Below are 18,071 nucleotides of genomic sequence, written 5' to 3'. Positions count from 1 at the left end.
TACATGTGTATCATGTTAGTCCTCTTGAAAGTGAATCTGATATAGAGAGGGATGAAGCAGATGGTTATGGATGTAGTGATGATGAATATGTTTAGTTGAGGAAAAAAAATTGGGAGGAAAAAAAGAAAATGGATGAAGCAGAGAGACTAGCTGATTTAGGTGAAATGGAGGACAATTTTGATGGTGTTGACAGTAGTGAGTCAGATGGGGCTTATTATCCTAGTAGTGAGGAGAGTGATGATGAGTTTTGTTTCCCTAATCCCCCCCTAAAAATCGAAGCCAGAGTTTTGTAGCCACAATCGAAGCCAGAGTTGTTTCTGTTACTTCCATACGAGTTCATAGAGTTCTGAACAGATGGGCTGGAAGATGATGAGCTTTTCGAAGAAATGGACCTGGAAGAAGGTTGAAGAAGATAGCTGCAAGAGAAGAAATCAACAAATGAAGAAGGAGAAGTGGGAAATGGGTTATAAGTGATGGGTTATAAGGTGCGGGGCGGGTTATAAGTGATGGGTTATGAAGTTCTAACAGTCGAGTGACCTGGCGAAGCCACATAGATTGCCAACATGCCATGTAAGCAAGCCAGCTCAATTTTCCGTCCAAAAGTTAACGTTAGTAACGACTAGTGACTTGATTGAAAGTTTTTTGAGTTTGATGACCCAAGTGAAAATTCGTGGTCAGTTGATGAGTGATGGAAACGCCATTTAACCCATTTGCCTACCCTCTTTAGGATTTAATAGATGTAGGAAACGCTCGTTTAAGAAGCAGGTAATTCATTCTTTATCACATTTGGCCAAAAAAAAAGCTGTATCTAGAGACCTCACAGGCGAAAATTTCCAAGTAAGTTAACAGAGAATGTTCGTCCATCATGTTCAGGAGCATTAATGGGGAACGAAAAGAAAATACAAGCAACCTTAATGAAGCATATTCATAACAGTAATTTCAAGTTAATAATAGAAACATCACCCTGAAACCGCTTCTGTACAATAACTCCAACAACAAATAAATGACAAGTACACACTCGAATTCCTTTTATAGATTTACAGCGAAGCCACACAAAATTCAACAAAATTTTATGACCAGCCAACCCATAGATTTGCACATACATGATACAACCAGGCAATACCAGCTGACAATGTTTAGCAAGTCTTGTATCATGAGAATGGATAAATACATGCCAACCCAATTTCATCTCACAACTTGCTGAAACAAATTAAAACAAGAGGTTGAGGATGAAATATATATTACGTCATCAGCGTGCGCTCACTAAAAACGGATGCTGGCAAACCCCACATTCAATGGTCTCAGAACCTGAACTGGGAACTTGTACCTGTAACCATAGTCGCCAATTTCATTAATACTTAAACAGCAAGAAAAAAAAAACAAGTGATAAATTGGATTATTAACATCAATTGATATAATTTCTAAGATTGCACAAAACAATCACATAACTGAATTCATATTTCTGTGCAAGGAAGCTGGATGGATATAACAATGTTAGTTTTTAAGGTTAATTGACTTTACTAAGAACATATCTAATTAAGATGATGAAATTAAAAAAATATAGAGCTCTGGTCTCTGATACGATTTTAATAGAACATATAAAATGTAGGGCATGTCAAAGATAGAGTTCCCAGGAAGTGAGAACATAAAATGGAACCTGCAAATGGACTGTACAAGTAGGACAGGCAACTTCCTTCATACGCCTACCAGATCCATCCGACTTGGAACCTGAAAATTAAACATCATAATTATGATTGAATGCTCAAATTGATTTGCGAAAATGATTTCTGGTTCAAAGGGATTGCACATCACCAACAAAATTTTAATTATAACATTCCATACCTGATGATGACTTGCGATTTCTATCCATTCCCTCCTGCAACAAATAGTGAACACAAAATGTTTCACAAAGGTCACAGAGACGGAAAAAAGTTCATCTCACTAATTACATAAACATATATCTTCTGTAAAAAGGAGAGACTTAAGTATTTCACATATGATGACAATTTAAAAACAAATCACAACAACTAGTCCCCAGTTAGTTGACATTAATATATTACTGCAAGTATATTATTCACACATCTGCAAAAGCAATTTGCAGGGATCTTCAGTTGCGCAATAATATTCTCACTGCCAGATGCCAAGAACCAAAAAGAACATTACGTGGAGCTTCTTGGCCAGATCCTCGTGGCTTTCCAATGCAGCTGGTCTGGATGCTGCTTCCTTGGCATTGCTCAATCTGTGTGTCACTTCAGCCTAAAAACGAACAGTTTCATTAACAAGTCTGATCTAGGTACTGAAGATGTGCACATACTTGTTGGTATATGAGAAGGGAACTAACTGCAGGGACTTCATAACTAAAATCATCAACAAGAGTAATATATCAGTAGATGCAATTTCATTTGCTACACCTATGGCTAAAATAATGGATTCATTAACAAGTCTGATCTAGGTACTGAAGATTTCACATACTTGTTGGAGGGTTAGGATGGCACCTGATGAGCCTGTTGGCAAAGTGTTACATCAGTTACAAAGCTATTTAAGCTTTCAATTACGTCACATCCATGACTCACCTCTGTAGCATGTACACGAAGTGCATTTGCGCTATCTTTGGTGAGGCTTGTCAACTGTTTTTGGCTTGTTTGTAGAGCCATTAGACCTGCCACACAAGGCCTCCTTAAAGCATCACCTTCAGTTTGAGACGTGCAGTTTGTACCCTTGTCAGGCTCCGTGTTGTGCTTCATAGCACCTCTGCACACTATGGTTATATCTCTGCAGTACAACCATCTCTCCCCAGCAACCCTAATTTATAGCAAGGCAACATTTTGTAAACTCTGGTTAGGTAGGGAACCAGCAAATACAATTTTATGTAGGATTAAGAGATGGTTAAGTAGAACAATAGTAGTATGATTCAAGCTGCCAAACACTGAACACTCGGCCAGTCGTATTTCTCAACAAATACAAATATATAGTAAGCAAACAAATGTTTCAATTGCAAATAATTGAATAAACGAAGCAAATATTATAGTTCTAAACATGCATTCTATATATAAGCAAATATAGTTCCATACTATTTTGAGATTTGTTGATTACTTGATCATCTAACCTTAATTTAAGCAAAACCAGAAATAGAGGGTCCTATTCCAACTGTTTGTTAATTAAAAGTTATTATTTTTCTTAGTAAAAAAAAAAGTTATTATTTTTCCGGAGTTTGTAGTGCCTTCAATTTATTTATTCTCCAAACAAAATTTGTTGTAAAAGCCAGCGTGCAAGGATCCAGTTGTGGTTCAGAATCTATTTCAACTTTTTTATCATAAAAAATAAAATATTTTAATTTATTGTATCTTTGATTTATTATTTTCTGAATAATATTTGTTGTCAAAAGTTAGTTACCCAACGTTTTGTATTTATGTATTTATATGTATATGAATTGATTGTATTTTTAATCTTGAAACAATGTTTTTGATTATGTGATTGTATACAGATTTAAATATATGTAAATTTTTCTTTACGATCTTAAGCAGATTTAAATATATGTAAATTTTTCTTTACGATCTTAAGAATTAGAGGTGCCATTTTGAAAATTCGTCTAGGCAGACCCTGTTAATGATTGTATTACCGGTTATTTATTGATAATTATATACCATAATATTATATTTTTATATATATGTCGCCCGTGTTAACCGTAGAAGATCGGTCTTTTTTGTAATTACAAAATCTAATAAAAATTATGTGTTTTACTTAAAATGATAATTACTATGTTGCTCGATTTTATTTTAGAAGATCGATATTTTTTAGTTAGAATATTTAAAAAAATTATATATTTTAGTTAAAAAAAATTATTGGTTATATAGACAGACCCGTATTTCAGCCAAGTACTAACCGACCTATCAAACTAAATGTTTTGATTTTAATAGTATAGTGTGTGGAAGATTTTATATACCAAATATTTGGTAAATATTAACTCAAATATTTAATTTAATAAGTTCATTTATACAATAATCTATTTCCAATACATACCTGAAAGAAAGTTATAAATTTCCTTTAAACTTCTAAAAAAAACAACAAATTTCTAAATAATATATTACTAATAACATACAACTTCACTCTTACAAATAACATCTAAATTTGATGAATATTGAAATATTAATAAAACAATTTTAAACAATTAAAAGATATATCATCAAAGCTTTTTTTGAATATATATGATCAAAAACTATATAATGCATGCTTATGTTTTGTGATGTGTTTACTAGACGAATCAATTTAGGTAGGTTTGAGTATTATTATTCAACTCATCTGAAATTTTCAACGCAAATTAAATATATAAAAATATCACGTGACCTAATTCTTTTCTGTGTTTCCTATTTTTATATTTAGGCATTATGTACTATCTCCCGTACTGTTCTTATGTTTAGATTCTAGGGTTAGGGTTAGTCAAACGTACCCGCATAAATTTATGAGAAAGTAAGAATCTGTTAACCTAATTTAATTATTTGACAGCCCTCTGGCCCTCTCACTAAATATAATTAAATCAGTTAAACAATATAAAAATATATCAAATAATATAAATTGATATCAATAATTATAACTATTGACAAAAATTGGATCTTAAAGTGAACTATAAATTCAATGGAAGAGCGTGAATTACTTAATTTTTTTCATCAATATTTTTATTCAACAAAATACGAGTGAATCATATTTTTCTTCAGAAGATATATATATAGTTGCATGAATTAGAGTTAGGACTTGTGAGATTTTCTAGAATGGGTAAGCTCAAATGGGAACAGCAACAGAACTGATTACTATATGTGTTTATCGAATTAATCTTAGAAACAAATGTTTCTCTCTCAAAACAATAGTGGCTTTTATTTTTTTACACAAAATTTAAAATTATAAAAATGTTAGTTTGTATAATATATATTAGAAACCAACATTTTGGAAAAATAATTTATAAAACTATTTTTTCATTATATTTGATATACGTGTAGTGAATATAGACATAGATTATTGTCAAATTAAATTAATAACACTATAATATATATCAATTATAAATTACCGGGATATAATGATATCATTAATGTATTATCTCGTTTTAAATCATATTTCACTTTTGATTCTTTTCACCTATGAATGCTATAAAAAATGTGTGTATACTTTTAGTTAAGAATGTGAAAAAAATATTCCACAAAAGATTATGTATATTTTCTAATTTTTGTACTATTATATAATATATATATATATAGAGTTAAGTTCTATGGAGTACACAAAAACATTGGAGTATTGGAGTATAAGTCTTAATTTTTAAGTTTAATCATAAATAATATATTTGATTATATAAATTTATATACAATCTATCATTTATAAGTTGTCTTGCACATAATTGTCTATCAATCTTTAATATCCTTCAACTTTAACAAGTATTAACATTATTGTTCTGCTTATTAGTTATATTGCAGAACATAAAGTTCTGTAATTTATAAAAATCATTATTCTACCTTTTGATTACAATGTTTATATTGCGTAGAACATAATGTGCAGGTTATTAAATGTTTACGAATATTATTGAACAAAAAAATTGAAATTTAGATGAATAGATTACATTTTATCCAATTTTGTACTCCAATACTCCAATATATTGTGTACTCCATTGAACTTTACTCTATATATATATATATATATTAATTAAGATTCTATTAATTTAACGAATAAATGTTAACTAAAACATTATATATAATTTGAAAGGATATAAAGTGCAAGATGATTTTCATGTCATTAATTTGACAAATATATGAGGTGTTTGGCAAGATTTAAAAGCCCGCTCAAGAGTTTATAAATAATTAGAAGCCTATAAAAAGTCAAGAAATTATAGGTAGTTGAGACTTTTGTTTCATTTTAATCTGTTATAATCTTAACTTGTTTGTTCCCTTCTTTACATTTTTACCTTATACAAGAAGTACCCAAACCGCCCCCATTATCTTATCAATGACATGTATATAAATACCGGAAAGAAAAGCATAAAACATTCTCCACAAGAATCAATGATAAGGTTGATTATAATCTAATATTCATTCTTTAAGAAACATTCACCACTCTCGAAAATAACATACCACTGGGAAGGGAAAAAACAAGGGGGTACACTGTCTGTCACCGCAATAATCATTAAAAAAAAAAAGGACCATCTAATTCATTCTTCTGCATTTTCTCTCCTCTCAGTCTGCCCCTTTCTTGATCATAGGCCAGGAAACCTCTAAACTGCTTTCCTTGGCCATTTTACACACAGGGCAAGAGTACACATTAGCTTCACATGTTCTGCAACAACATAAATGTTTACAAGGTAATAAAACTACGGAGGAAATCTCTTCCCCGCACATTTGACAATCCCTATCTATTACGTCATTTGAAGGGTCACCACATGAAGAACCTGCATCAGGTTGAGAAGCATTCAGCATCAACTGATGATGACTCTCTTGAATCATCACCAGTTGTTGTTGAAGGTTGGCCACTAGGGCTTCTTTCTCCAGTGCTATCTGCTGCCAAGCTTTCAATTGATAGTCATATTGATTTAAACACATCTGGAGTCCCCAGTTTGCATGGTTTGTTGCCGCCACCTCGTTCTCCTTTTCATGGATCAAATCCAGAAGCTTTGAAGCATAATCGAGAATGAGGTTAACTTGATTTGTGTTTTCATTCACAACTGAATTGATGGTTTGCAGGTTCTGCATTAAAAACAAGTACATAATTAAGTACTGAAAAATAAATATAAATCAAGCAATTACAACAAAAGCATTTTAACGATTAATTCCAACCTGCCACTGGAGATATGCCTGCATGTTTTCCCTTCGATTATTGAGTTCAAAGGACAATTCTGATAATAACACCAATGGGAGTGGGTCATGATGATGTTGATTAACATGATACGCTTGTGGGTTGGCAACATGAGGGTTCATCAATTCTGTAGGGGGAATGAGAGGCTGGGTTTGATAATTACCATAAGAGTTGATATGATATGAATCTGGGATGAGAGGTGAAGGTGGTGAAGCCATAGCTTGGGTTTGGTTGGAGATCTGAAAAAAAGCCATGTGAGTAAGAAAGGGAAATGAAGATTATGAAGTAAGAATTGTGAATTGAGAGAGAGGACTCAGGATACAAAATCTCCGAGCAAGCTAGAGTGCTATATATAGGGGTTTTGTGGGTCCAGGGAGTGTGTGAAAAATTTATATCATAATAGAATATTTTATATGAAAGTATTCTTATCTGCAGGTATCTGATACATTGCTATTGAATACGGGGAGTAGCGGTTGTAGAAATTTGGACCATGCAAGAATAATTTGGTGTTGGTTTTTAGCTGTCATTATGTAGTATGTAACATATGGGACAGAGGATGAGAATTTGTTTTGAAAAAACTGAAAATCTTTCATGAAATGACAAATTTTAAAGCAAGATAGTTATACTTTTTACTGATGAAGAATAATTATCAAGCGGTTAGCAAAAATATAATTGACGACAATAAATTTTTTCAATTAATTAAGAATAGTATCTATGATACAGATACATAATTTAAATTTATCAATGCTACCATCATATGTTTGATTTCACTTGAAATGTTTATGAGAAATAAATCATAATAGACATTTGAATCTATAAATGGTGTTAAAATAAGTGAGATATATTCAAATTTCACAAAACTAACTTTCTCTAGTGCATGATTTTCGAGCCTATTTCATGCTTTTTTACAAAGACTTCAAAGATCCATAATTTTTTTTTAAAAATTTTTCCATGGATAAAAGTTTGATATTTAAACTTTTATTAAAAAAAATAGATTAAAAAAATGTTATAGAACTACAAGAGTATCAAAATGCATGCAAATAATAAACAACCTGCTGCTGGGAGCGAGCATTTGAGATTATATTTTAACATTATACTTAATGCAAAAATATTATATATGAAAAGTCAAATATATACAAGTTAGAAGCAAATGTAATGGTAGTGATGGAAGTCAATTATACAGTACTATTACAGAGAATATCCTAATTAATTATAATAAATCTGTTAAAGTCAGTTTAGCTGTCATTATGTAGTGTATGTACACACATATGGCATAGAGGATGAGCATTTATTTTGAAAAAACTGAAAATCTTTCATAAAATGACATATTTTAAAGCAAGATAGTTATACTTTTTACTAATGAAGAATAATTATCAAGCAATTAGCAAAAATTTATTTGATGAAAATAAATCTTTTCAATTAATTAGGAATAGTATCTATGATACAGATACATAATTTGAATTTATCAATACTACAATCATATTTTTGACTACATTTGAAATTTTTATAAGAAATATATACAATAGATATTTGAATCCGTAAATGGTGTTAGATATATTCAAATTTCACAAACTAATTTTGATCATTATGACTCTAGTGCATAATTTTCGAGCCTATTTGATGTATTTTTACAAAGACTTCAAAGATCCATAATTTTTCTTTACAATTTTTCGGTGGATAAAAGTTTGACGTTTAAACTTTTATTAGTAAAATAAATTAAAAAACGTTATAGGACTATAAAAGTATCAAAATGCATGCAAAGCGAGTAATTGAGATTATATTTTTACATTATACTTAATGCAAAAATATTATATGTGAAAAGTCAAATATATGCACGATGGAAGCAACAAATGTAATAGTAGCGATGAAGTCAATTACAGAGAATATCCCGATTAATTATAATAAATGGCCGTTTGAAAACATCATTCCATTTCAAATGACAAGATTTGAATTCATATTTTAAGATCTTAGATTTATACTAATATTTGAATGCCTAGATTTCAAATGAAATATAAATTCGAATTCCTAAACAAATTATTTGATCAAATGTATAATTTCAAATGAAATCCAGATTCCCAAACACGTTGTAAATATTTAAGTTTCTCATCTTCTTAGATAATTCTTAGTAATTTTTATTAGAGAATTTGACATGTATACTACTTTTTGGATCTTATTTACAAATATACTAGCCTCTCAAAAATCTTTTAAATATACTATCTTTTTGAGTCTTATTCTCCACAAAACTAGGTTCTCTAATTCATCTTTCTATATTACTTATCTCTCCTCCTCTCTCACCTCACCCCCTCCCTCCTTCCTTCTCTTTCTCTCTTTCACCCAAACTCACACACACCCAGCCTCCTGCTTCCTCGCCCACCTTCATCAGTTTGCGGCGTCGCTGTGACTGCCGCCGCCACCGCTACAACAATGCACAACTACAACCACAAATCGGTGCCCGAGTCACTCCGATGGCTGGGAATCGCCGAGAAGCTTCTCATCAACAATGATCTAATCGGCAGAAAAACATTCGCGACCCGGGCGCGCGAATCCAACCCGACTCTCTACCCCCCTATTATCAACACCCTCATCGCTGCCGAAACGCAAGTGAGTTTAAATAATCTCGAATGCTACGCGACTCTCCAACTCGCTCGCGCACATGACTCGGAACTAATCGCGACTCGATATCACCGGCTGACTGTTTTATTAAACCCAAAAAATGCCGTCTAATATGTAGATTTAATGCAATTGATTTTGAATTTCGAGTTGCTTTTGAGTTGATTTCTAGTTTGTTGTAGTTACTTTTTAGGCTGTAATATTTGCCCCGCAGGAGTTATTTTTGTGTCTTGCAACCGGTTGCAACTTAGTATGCAAACAAATATAAATTTCATTTGTTTTCAAAGTTGCATTTCTGGTTGCATATGGTTGCCAGATATGATTGCATATGCAACCACCGTATTTTTAAAAATATTTTCATGAATTTGGTATTTTTATAAATTTTTTAACGTGTAATAGTATTTTCGCAAAAATTCTTTTAAACTTGGTTATGTATAAAAAAAGCCCTTTTTATTAATATGGAATATAAGTGGCAATTGTAATTTGGTTTCCTAAATAGTACGGCCAATTCATTTTTTTATCTAAATATCCTTATTACAACATCTTTTGTTATTTTTGTAAGTGAAGAGTGGAAATTATGTTAATAACCAAAAGTCTAAATCAGTTTAACAAGACAAAATCCAGTTTTACTGTACAACAAATCTAATTAATCTAAACCTACTTTAGCTATATCGGGAAAAAACTGAAAACTCTCTACTCGAGCAGGGTGCTGAAATCGAACTAATGATATTCTTCCGGCCACTTTCTTTTGTGCGGTCTTGAGAAGCAAAATCGATATGTGTGGATAGTAGAAGGAGATAGAACACTTGCCTTACACAGACACAAATATTCTATGCATGTCACTTGAAAGAACTTTGATTAATTAATTCATGTTTAAACTAGGATAGATGTTTCAAAGTGATTGTAGGACCTGAGTTGCCACAAAAGGCCTAAGAATTTCAAGAAACAATAGTAGAAGAAAGAAGGTTAGAGTTAATTGAAGATGATTACCAGAGTCCAAAAGATAGTCAAGAAATAAGAGATTGGCTTCTCGTATATGGTTACCCAGAGTTGAAGGAAGAGATATTGAAAAATCTCATAATTCAAGATATTTATTCATCTAGAGTATAAAAATGTATAAGGACATAAATAAGTAGTATTGGTTTCCAAACTTGAAATGAGAGACTGCGGAATGGGTGAATAAGATTTTAACATGTCAAAGAGTGAAAGCTCAATATCCTGATCGACTAAATATTTATATCTATTATTTAAATTTAGTTTTGTAGAATTAGTGTCATATATATAATTTAAATATATATATATATAATAGATGTTATAAAATGTTAAGATTTCTATAAATGGAGCATTGAAAAGAACCCGACAAATAATCATAAAGATACGAAGGCCCACAATTCAAGAGTAGGATTGGAAGAAAACGCTTGACAAGCCACAATAACATTATAATATAAGTTTTATGTAACTAGACATTTAAAAAATTAATTTAAAAATTAATAAATTTGATAAATATTTTTGAATTAAATAATTGAACTTCTAATAGTTCAAAAAATTTGATGTAATCAAATAAGTTTTAAACAATAATTTTCTTAAATATTTGTAATCCAAACACTACAAAAAAATAGGGCAAAACCCACCTACAAATATAGTCAGTTAAGTCCAAAAACGATCGATTTTAGACCTAGAACTGACCAACAAAGGTGGTTGGTTTTAACCTGGTCGGTTAAGACGCTTTGGTCGTATTTAATCTTTAAAACCGACTAGACAAGTGGTCGGTTCTAGTAGTTGCAATATCTCGCCGAATCGGGCCCTACATTACTAGTCGGTGCCACTTGGACGCAAGTGCCACGTGTGTACGTATCACCAACCGCTCGTCGGTCGGTTGTAATGTTTGACCAAAAATAATCAAAGGTTCTCCGAGCATAATAATTAAAATCGACCGAAAGTGGTCGGTTTCATAGAGCTGGTCGGGTTTAGGACTGGAGAAGATGGGTTTTGTTGTATTAAAACCGACTATGGCTCGGTCGGTTAAAATGTTTGACCAAAAATGATCAAAGGTTCTCCGAGCATAATAAAACCGACTGAAAGTGGTCGGTTTAATGGAGTTGGTCGGGTTTTAGACAAGATAAGATGAGTTTTGTTGTATTAAAACCGACCAGGCTTACCGGCTGTTCAGGCGGTCGGTTTTGCGTTATTGGTCGGGTTTAGAACATATGGCCCTGCAGTTGAGTAAACCAGACCACATAACCGACCAGTTTATAAAGGAAACAGTCGGTTTTTTGTGATGACAAATGGTCACCATGGTCGGTTATGTGCTCCTCGGTCGGTTTTATGGCATGATTTATAGTAACCATGGTCAGGTATGATTATTGGCGGTCGGTTTTCTGAAATGTGAAATGGTATTTACGGTCGGTTATGAGGGTGGTCGGTCGATTTTCTTGGTTTTTCTTATAAAAAAAAGGTTCGTTGCATTGTTTCTATTTATTCTCATTACCTGCGACCAACAAACAACAAACCAACTAACCAACCAAATTAACTAAAACCACAAGAACAATAACAATTATCATAAACATCAAATACCATAACAACCAAATGTATATAATTGTCTAACAAAGGCAATAAACATTAAATTACCATACACAAACATATATAAACATGCACAAACATATAAAGAGAAACTGAGGGAGAGACAATATGTACCTGCAAATTGAGATTGAACCCTAATTGAGATTGAAATCCAAACCCTAATTGAGTCCCAACAAAGTTCAAGATACGCGTTTTTGATGTGCATTTTTGTATAAAGAGAGGGGGGGGGGGGAGGTTTTAGGTAGAGAGGGGGGTAGAGCGTGATAAAGATTTTGGGAAAGGAGAGGAAAAAAGATAATATGGGGAAAAAGAAAAGGAAACTGGTGAGAGAGATAGAGTTTTAGCAAAAAAAAAAGAGAGGTTAAAACCGACCACTACGTGGTCGGTTATGCATTTTAGCATAAAACGCCGTCGTACCGCTTCTCTGACGCGTATCTAGTATCCATTTCCCAAATAAATATATATATATTAAAAATAAAAAATAGAGTTAAAACCAACCGAATGCTAGTCGGTTTTGTCTTTAGACACAAAACGACATCAGTTTCTCTAACAAATATTTAAAAACTAATTAAAGATACCCAAACACTTAACCGACCGATGGTTTGGTTGGTTATGATTCGGACACGTCAGCTCTAAAACCGACCAAAGTTGATTCGGTCTGTTTATATAAATAAGTCGAAGTCTTGCAATGCATCAAGGCAAAACGACATCGTTTTCATTAAAACCGACCCCGATTAGTGTCCGTAGATTTAATCCGACATATTTTTCATAACGATCAGTTTTACGCGGTCGATTTTGTCCTCCTCTTTTGCAGTGGATATTTGTATACCTTTTAATTTTGAATCTTGATATTTGATCGCATAAAAATGTTGGATGATCAAATCTTTATTACTATGAGTAACTAAGACTTGTTTTCATTCATAGAAGTGGTTGTTTGTTTTAAATATTAATTAATAACAAATTCTATTATTTCAATATTATTGTTTGGTATATATAGCAGATATAAGATTAATTTGAAATTGTCTAGGGATACTAGTTTGATATTTTATAGGTAAAATTTAATTAAATGTAGTCTTTAAATTAATAATTATACCTATCAAATTGATCAATTTTAACTATTTGGTTTAAAAAATGTAAAATCATTAATCTAAATAAATCTCTCTGATTTTTGACTATTTTAAAAAAATATAACAAATTTAAATATATTTAATATTATTTAATTTAATCATTAACATGCGGTCTCCCATGAGAATGTTAATATGTACTTAACAAGATTTGCTATAATTAGGAAGTGAAGTAGTCATTGGTTAGCCAAAGAAAACAAGTGCTCTATCCTCTAAGGCTTCTTATAACACCGTATTTATACATAATCTGTGGTAACTTGGCAAGTTATCATTGATTACTCAAACAAAGCATACTATGAATTTCACTGAGCATATGTCTTATGACTGTCATAATGTGGCTTATGACTTAACGCGAGTACTTATCTCATAAGTTGCAACTTAAAATGCGTGTGTGGATATTTTTGACTTATGAATGACTTACGAGTTATTAAAAATATAATAATGATGATGATGATGATAATAATAATAATAATAATAATAATAATAATAATAATAATAATAATAATAATAATAATAATAATAATAATAATAATAATAATAAAAATGATTTATGAGTAACCTATGATTTAAGAATAATTTTTATCAAAACAAAAGTTTAAAAAATTGAACGGCGGAAAAAATTAGCTCAAACTAACTTCTGACTTTAACAGTTTCTGGCTTATTTCTGACTTTTAAGCCGGCTTCTGACTTATTACACAAACAGACATTTTTCATGACTTAAACTCAGGGATTTAAGCCTAGACAAACACCCTTTGTGAGTCTGATCTCTGAGTCAGCTGAGACTATTTTGGTTTGTTGTAGATTGTAATTATAAACCCAGCGTTTTCGAATTATTTTTTTTAGACAAACACAAATTTATTAATAACCCAAACCTCCAACAAGAGGATGGGTACGTAGAACATAAGCAGCATATATGCCTCAACCCAGTAACAAGCAACTGAACATAGAAACATAGGCTACTAAACTACACAGCTGGACCTCAACATAGCTAAACAAACCTACTGCATGCAACCAAATGACTGGGAAGGCTACAAGAATGAGGATTAATCTACGTTTTCAAGGGGAGGGTCTCAAGCAAGAGGAACCGTTCTCGGTTACCCCCACCTGAAAGTTCTCTCAGTCTGCTCCTTTCTTTATCAGAGGCCAGGAAACCTCCAAACTGCTTTCCTTGGCCATTTTGCACACAGGGCAAGACGGGCAAGAGTACACGTTAGCATCGCATGTTCTGCAACAGCATAAATATTTACATGGGGAGATAACTACAGAAGATAGCTCTTTGCCGCACATTTGACAATCACTATCTATTATGTCATTTGAAAGGTCACCACATGAAGAACCTGCATCTGGTTCAGAAGCGTTCATCATCAACTGATGATGACTCTCTCTTGAATCATCCTCCAGTTGTTGTTGAAGGTTGGCCACTAGGGCTTGTGGAAACTTGGACTGTGTCTTTAACAATGGAAGCTAAGAACTGTGTATTATCTGTGCAGCTTGGGAGGAAAAGAAAAATACACACAGAGGAATTGTTCTATTATGAGCTTAGCTTTAACTTAGCATACAACGTACATATTAAAAGAAAAACTAGATCAGAAACACTTCCACTTCTTGAGCCGCAAAATGAACAGCAGGCTACTCTCCTTTTAATGATCCACTACTGCATGTTTCCTACAGACTCTACACTACCAAGAAATAACTCAACTACAACTGACCTCTGCTTGGCTGCTACCAAGCTACTTATTAACAACATTTTATTTTAAAAAAACTAAAACATAAGTTTGGAATAAGAAAATTAATTCCAACAGGGCTTCTTTCTCCACTGCTATCTACTGCAAAACTTTCAATTGATAGTCATATTCATTTGAATACATCTGGAGTCCCCAGTTTGCATGGTTTGTTGCGACCACCTCGTTCTCTTTTTCATGAATCAAATCCAGAAGTTTTGAAGCATAATTGAGAATGAGGTTAACCTGATTTGTGTTTTCATTCACAACTGAATTGATTGTTTGGAGGTTCTGCATTAAGAACAAGTATATATATAAGTACTGAAAAATAAATATAACCATGATTCTTTTTATATAAAAAAATTATTAAGCAAACAACAAAAGCATTTTAAGGATTAATTCCAACCTCCACTGGAGATATGCCTGCATGTCTTCCCTTCGATTATTGAGTTCAAAGGACAATTCTGATAGTAACTCCAATGGGAGTGGGTCATGATGATGCTGATTAACATGATATGCTTGTTGGTTGGCAACATGAGAGTTCATCAATTGTGTAGGGGGAATGAGGCTGGGTTTGATAATTAACATAAGAGTTGATATGATATGAATCTGGGATGAGAGGTGAAGGTGGTGAAGCCATAGCTTGGGTTTGGTTGGAGATCTGGAAAAAAGCCATGTGAGTAAGAAACTGAAATGAAGATACAATTAAAAGAGTTGTGAATTAAGAGAGAGGACTCAGGATACAAAATCTCCGAGCTAGCTTCTATATATAGGGGTTTTGTGGGTCCAGGGAGTGTGTGAAAAGTTTATCTGGTATATGATATATTGTATTGAATACTGAGAGTAGCGGTTGTAGAAATTTGGACCATGCAAGAACCATTTGGTTTTGGTTAACCTGATTTGTGTTTTCATTCACATTGATTGTTTGGAGGTTCTGCATTAAAAACAAATATATAAGTACTAAAAAATAAATATAACCATGATCCTTTTATAAAAATAAATGTTAATCAAACAACAAAAGCATTTTACCGATTAAATCCAACCTGCCACTCGAGATATGCATGCATATTCTTGGAGCATTTTCTTCATTATTTTCCATACTTCACCAGCTATAATCCTTTCAAAAAAAACAACACAAGAATAATAAATTCGATAATAATCCTTCTAACTAAAAATACAAAAAACATTATAATAGAATTATAGTTAATCACATCAAATATATGATTTCACAAATCACTTCAATATTTGAGTACAACGTACCTGATATTGTTAATCATGCCAAAGAGAGTACATAACCACAACATATGATTTGAATAATTGTTGGCTAGTGAAATAGCACTAACAATATAATTATATATAGAAAGGCCAAAATATTGAGATGTGTTATTGACTAAAGTGTGTGAACAGGTGTGTTGCAGGCAGGCGGAATTGATGTGCACCGTTCCCCTATCTATCTATATATAATACCTCACTCAAATGACCTACACTATACCTAATATTAGTGGGTGGGCCAATATTGGGCCGGGTGCGGAATTGAAGTACACCCCTTTCCCTATCTATATATAATACCTAACAGAAATGACTTACACTATACCTAATATTAGTGGGTGGGCCAATATTAGGCCTTAATATTTTAGAAGTTTGACCTTATAAGTTTATTCATCTATTTAGATTGATTACAAAAATTTCAATCCAACTCAAATCTCATCTGAATATAAGCATTTTATATTGTTGAGGAGTGTACTTTTATTTTTATAAAATTTCAAAAAATGACATAATTTCTTTAAATATATGAGATAAGGTGGAATAAGAACTTAGTTAATTTCAAAATTTGCCATCTCGTTTATCATTTAAATTATTTATTTAATCAAGATGTAAGAGGGAAAAAAAGTTACTTGGCAAAAGAAAAGAAGTTAATTTGAAACTATAATAGAACCAGGTAACTTTAGGCCAGCCTCCTCCAACATAAATTTTAACTTTTTCGCTAATTATAATAGCTTCACGGGTCTTTTTTTAAATATCCACAATATGTGGATGTGACAATTAGCTGATTAAGGTTCACTTTCACGTTATGAAAGAACACAAAAATTATATAAATATCCTTATCACAACATCATTTGTTATTTTTGTAAATAAAGAGTGGAAATTATGTTAATAACCAAAAGTCTTAATAGTTTAACAAGACAAAATTCATTTTTACGATACAATTAATCTGATAAATCTAAACCTACTTTAGCTATATCGGAAAAAATGTCAAAACTCTTTACTCGAGCAAGGTGCTGAAATCGAACTAATGATATTCGTCCCGCCACTTTCTTTTGTTTGGTCTTTAGAAGAAAAATCGATATGAAATCAAATATGTAGATGCAAGAGGGAGATAGGACACTTGCCTTACATAGACACAAATCTATGCACGTCACCCGAAAGAACTTTGATTGACTCATGTTTGAACTGAGGATAGATGTTTCGAAGTGATCGTAGGACCTGAGTTGCTAGAAGAGGCCTAGAATTTCAAGAAAGAAAGTCAGAGTTAATTGAAAATGAATACAAGAGTCCAAAAGATAGTAGATGAATTAAGAGATTGGCTTCTCGTAATTGGTTACCCAGAGTTGAAGGAAGAGATATTGAAAAATCTCATAATTCAAGATATTTATTCATATAGAGTATAAAAACGTATAAGGACATAAATAAGTAGTATTGGTTGCCAAACATGAAATGAGAGACTACGGAATGGGTGAATAAGATGTTTAACATGTCAAAAAGTGAAAGCAAAATATTAAAGGCCTAATGGATTATTGCAACCATCAGAAGTTCCAGAATGGAATTCATGATGGATTTTGATTTTGGATTACCTAAAATCAAGTCAAATCATGATGTCGTATGGGTGAGAGTGGATAGACTTAATAGTTCAGCTCAATTTTTGCCAACTAGTGAAAAATATTTTTATTTAAAAATTGGAGAATCTATATATATTAGGGAGATGATTGTTGATTATGGAGTTACATATGGTCATGTGCCCTTGGTCGTAATAAGCACGGAGGATGTGTTAGAAGGGTTGGTGGAAGTGCCAATTTAAATATGTATTTGGTTCACAGAATAGCAATTAAACATAGTAATATAATAGTGTCATCTAGCTAGGTAGATGAATTGGGTACACTTACGTAGGAAATATCAAAAAGAGTGTTAGAAAAGGATGAATGAAATAAGG

At 32.2% G+C, this 18,071-nt stretch overlaps 2 protein-coding genes across 2 annotated transcripts; both read right to left on the bottom strand.

Moving 5' to 3' along the window:
- Positions 1–1,249: 1,249 nt before the first annotated feature.
- Positions 1,250–2,744, bottom strand: LOC135152715 (protein FREE1-like). Its single transcript, XM_064093793.1, has 5 exons — positions 2,574–2,744; positions 2,164–2,256; positions 1,843–1,876; positions 1,658–1,728; positions 1,250–1,327 (listed from the first exon to the last, which is right to left on the bottom strand). The coding sequence occupies exons 1-5, from the start codon at positions 2,742–2,744 to the stop codon at positions 1,250–1,252; spliced, it is 447 nt and encodes a 148-aa protein (XP_063949863.1).
- A 3,468-nt stretch (positions 2,745–6,212) lies between these two features.
- On the bottom strand, positions 6,213–7,046 carry LOC108221245 (E3 ubiquitin-protein ligase BOI-like). The gene is made up of 2 exons (XM_017395137.2): positions 6,810–7,046; positions 6,213–6,719 (listed from the first exon to the last, which is right to left on the bottom strand). Exons 1-2 carry the CDS (start codon positions 7,044–7,046, stop codon positions 6,213–6,215), a joined length of 744 nt encoding a protein of 247 aa, XP_017250626.1.
- Positions 7,047–18,071: the final 11,025 nt, after the last annotated feature.

This window comes from Daucus carota, chromosome 5, assembly GCF_001625215.2.
Source record: "Daucus carota subsp. sativus chromosome 5, DH1 v3.0, whole genome shotgun sequence".
Lineage (NCBI taxonomy): Eukaryota > Viridiplantae > Streptophyta > Magnoliopsida > Apiales > Apiaceae > Daucus > Daucus carota.
Note: the sequence above shows the minus strand (reverse complement) of the source record. Positions and strands in the feature narration are given on the sequence as shown.

Excerpts from the sequence above, each read along its gene's own strand:
- LOC135152715 (XM_064093793.1), bottom strand. The coding sequence starts at position 2,744 with ATGAAGCACAACACGGAGCCTGACAAGGGTACAAACTGCACGTCTCAA. Across the intron at positions 1,877-2,163 it reads ATCTGGCCAAGAAGCTCCAC|GAGGGAATGGATAGAAATCG; the intron begins GTAATGTTCTTT and ends TATTTGTTGCAG. Across the intron at positions 1,729-1,842 it reads AAATCGCAAGTCATCATCAG|GTTCCAAGTCGGATGGATCT; the intron begins GTATGGAATGTT and ends TTTAATTTTCAG.
- LOC108221245 (XM_017395137.2), bottom strand. The coding sequence starts at position 7,046 with ATGGCTTCACCACCTTCACCTCTCATCCCAGATTCATATCATATCAAC. Across the intron at positions 6,720-6,809 it reads AGGCATATCTCCAGTGGCAG|AACCTGCAAACCATCAATTC; the intron begins GTTGGAATTAAT and ends TTTTTAATGCAG.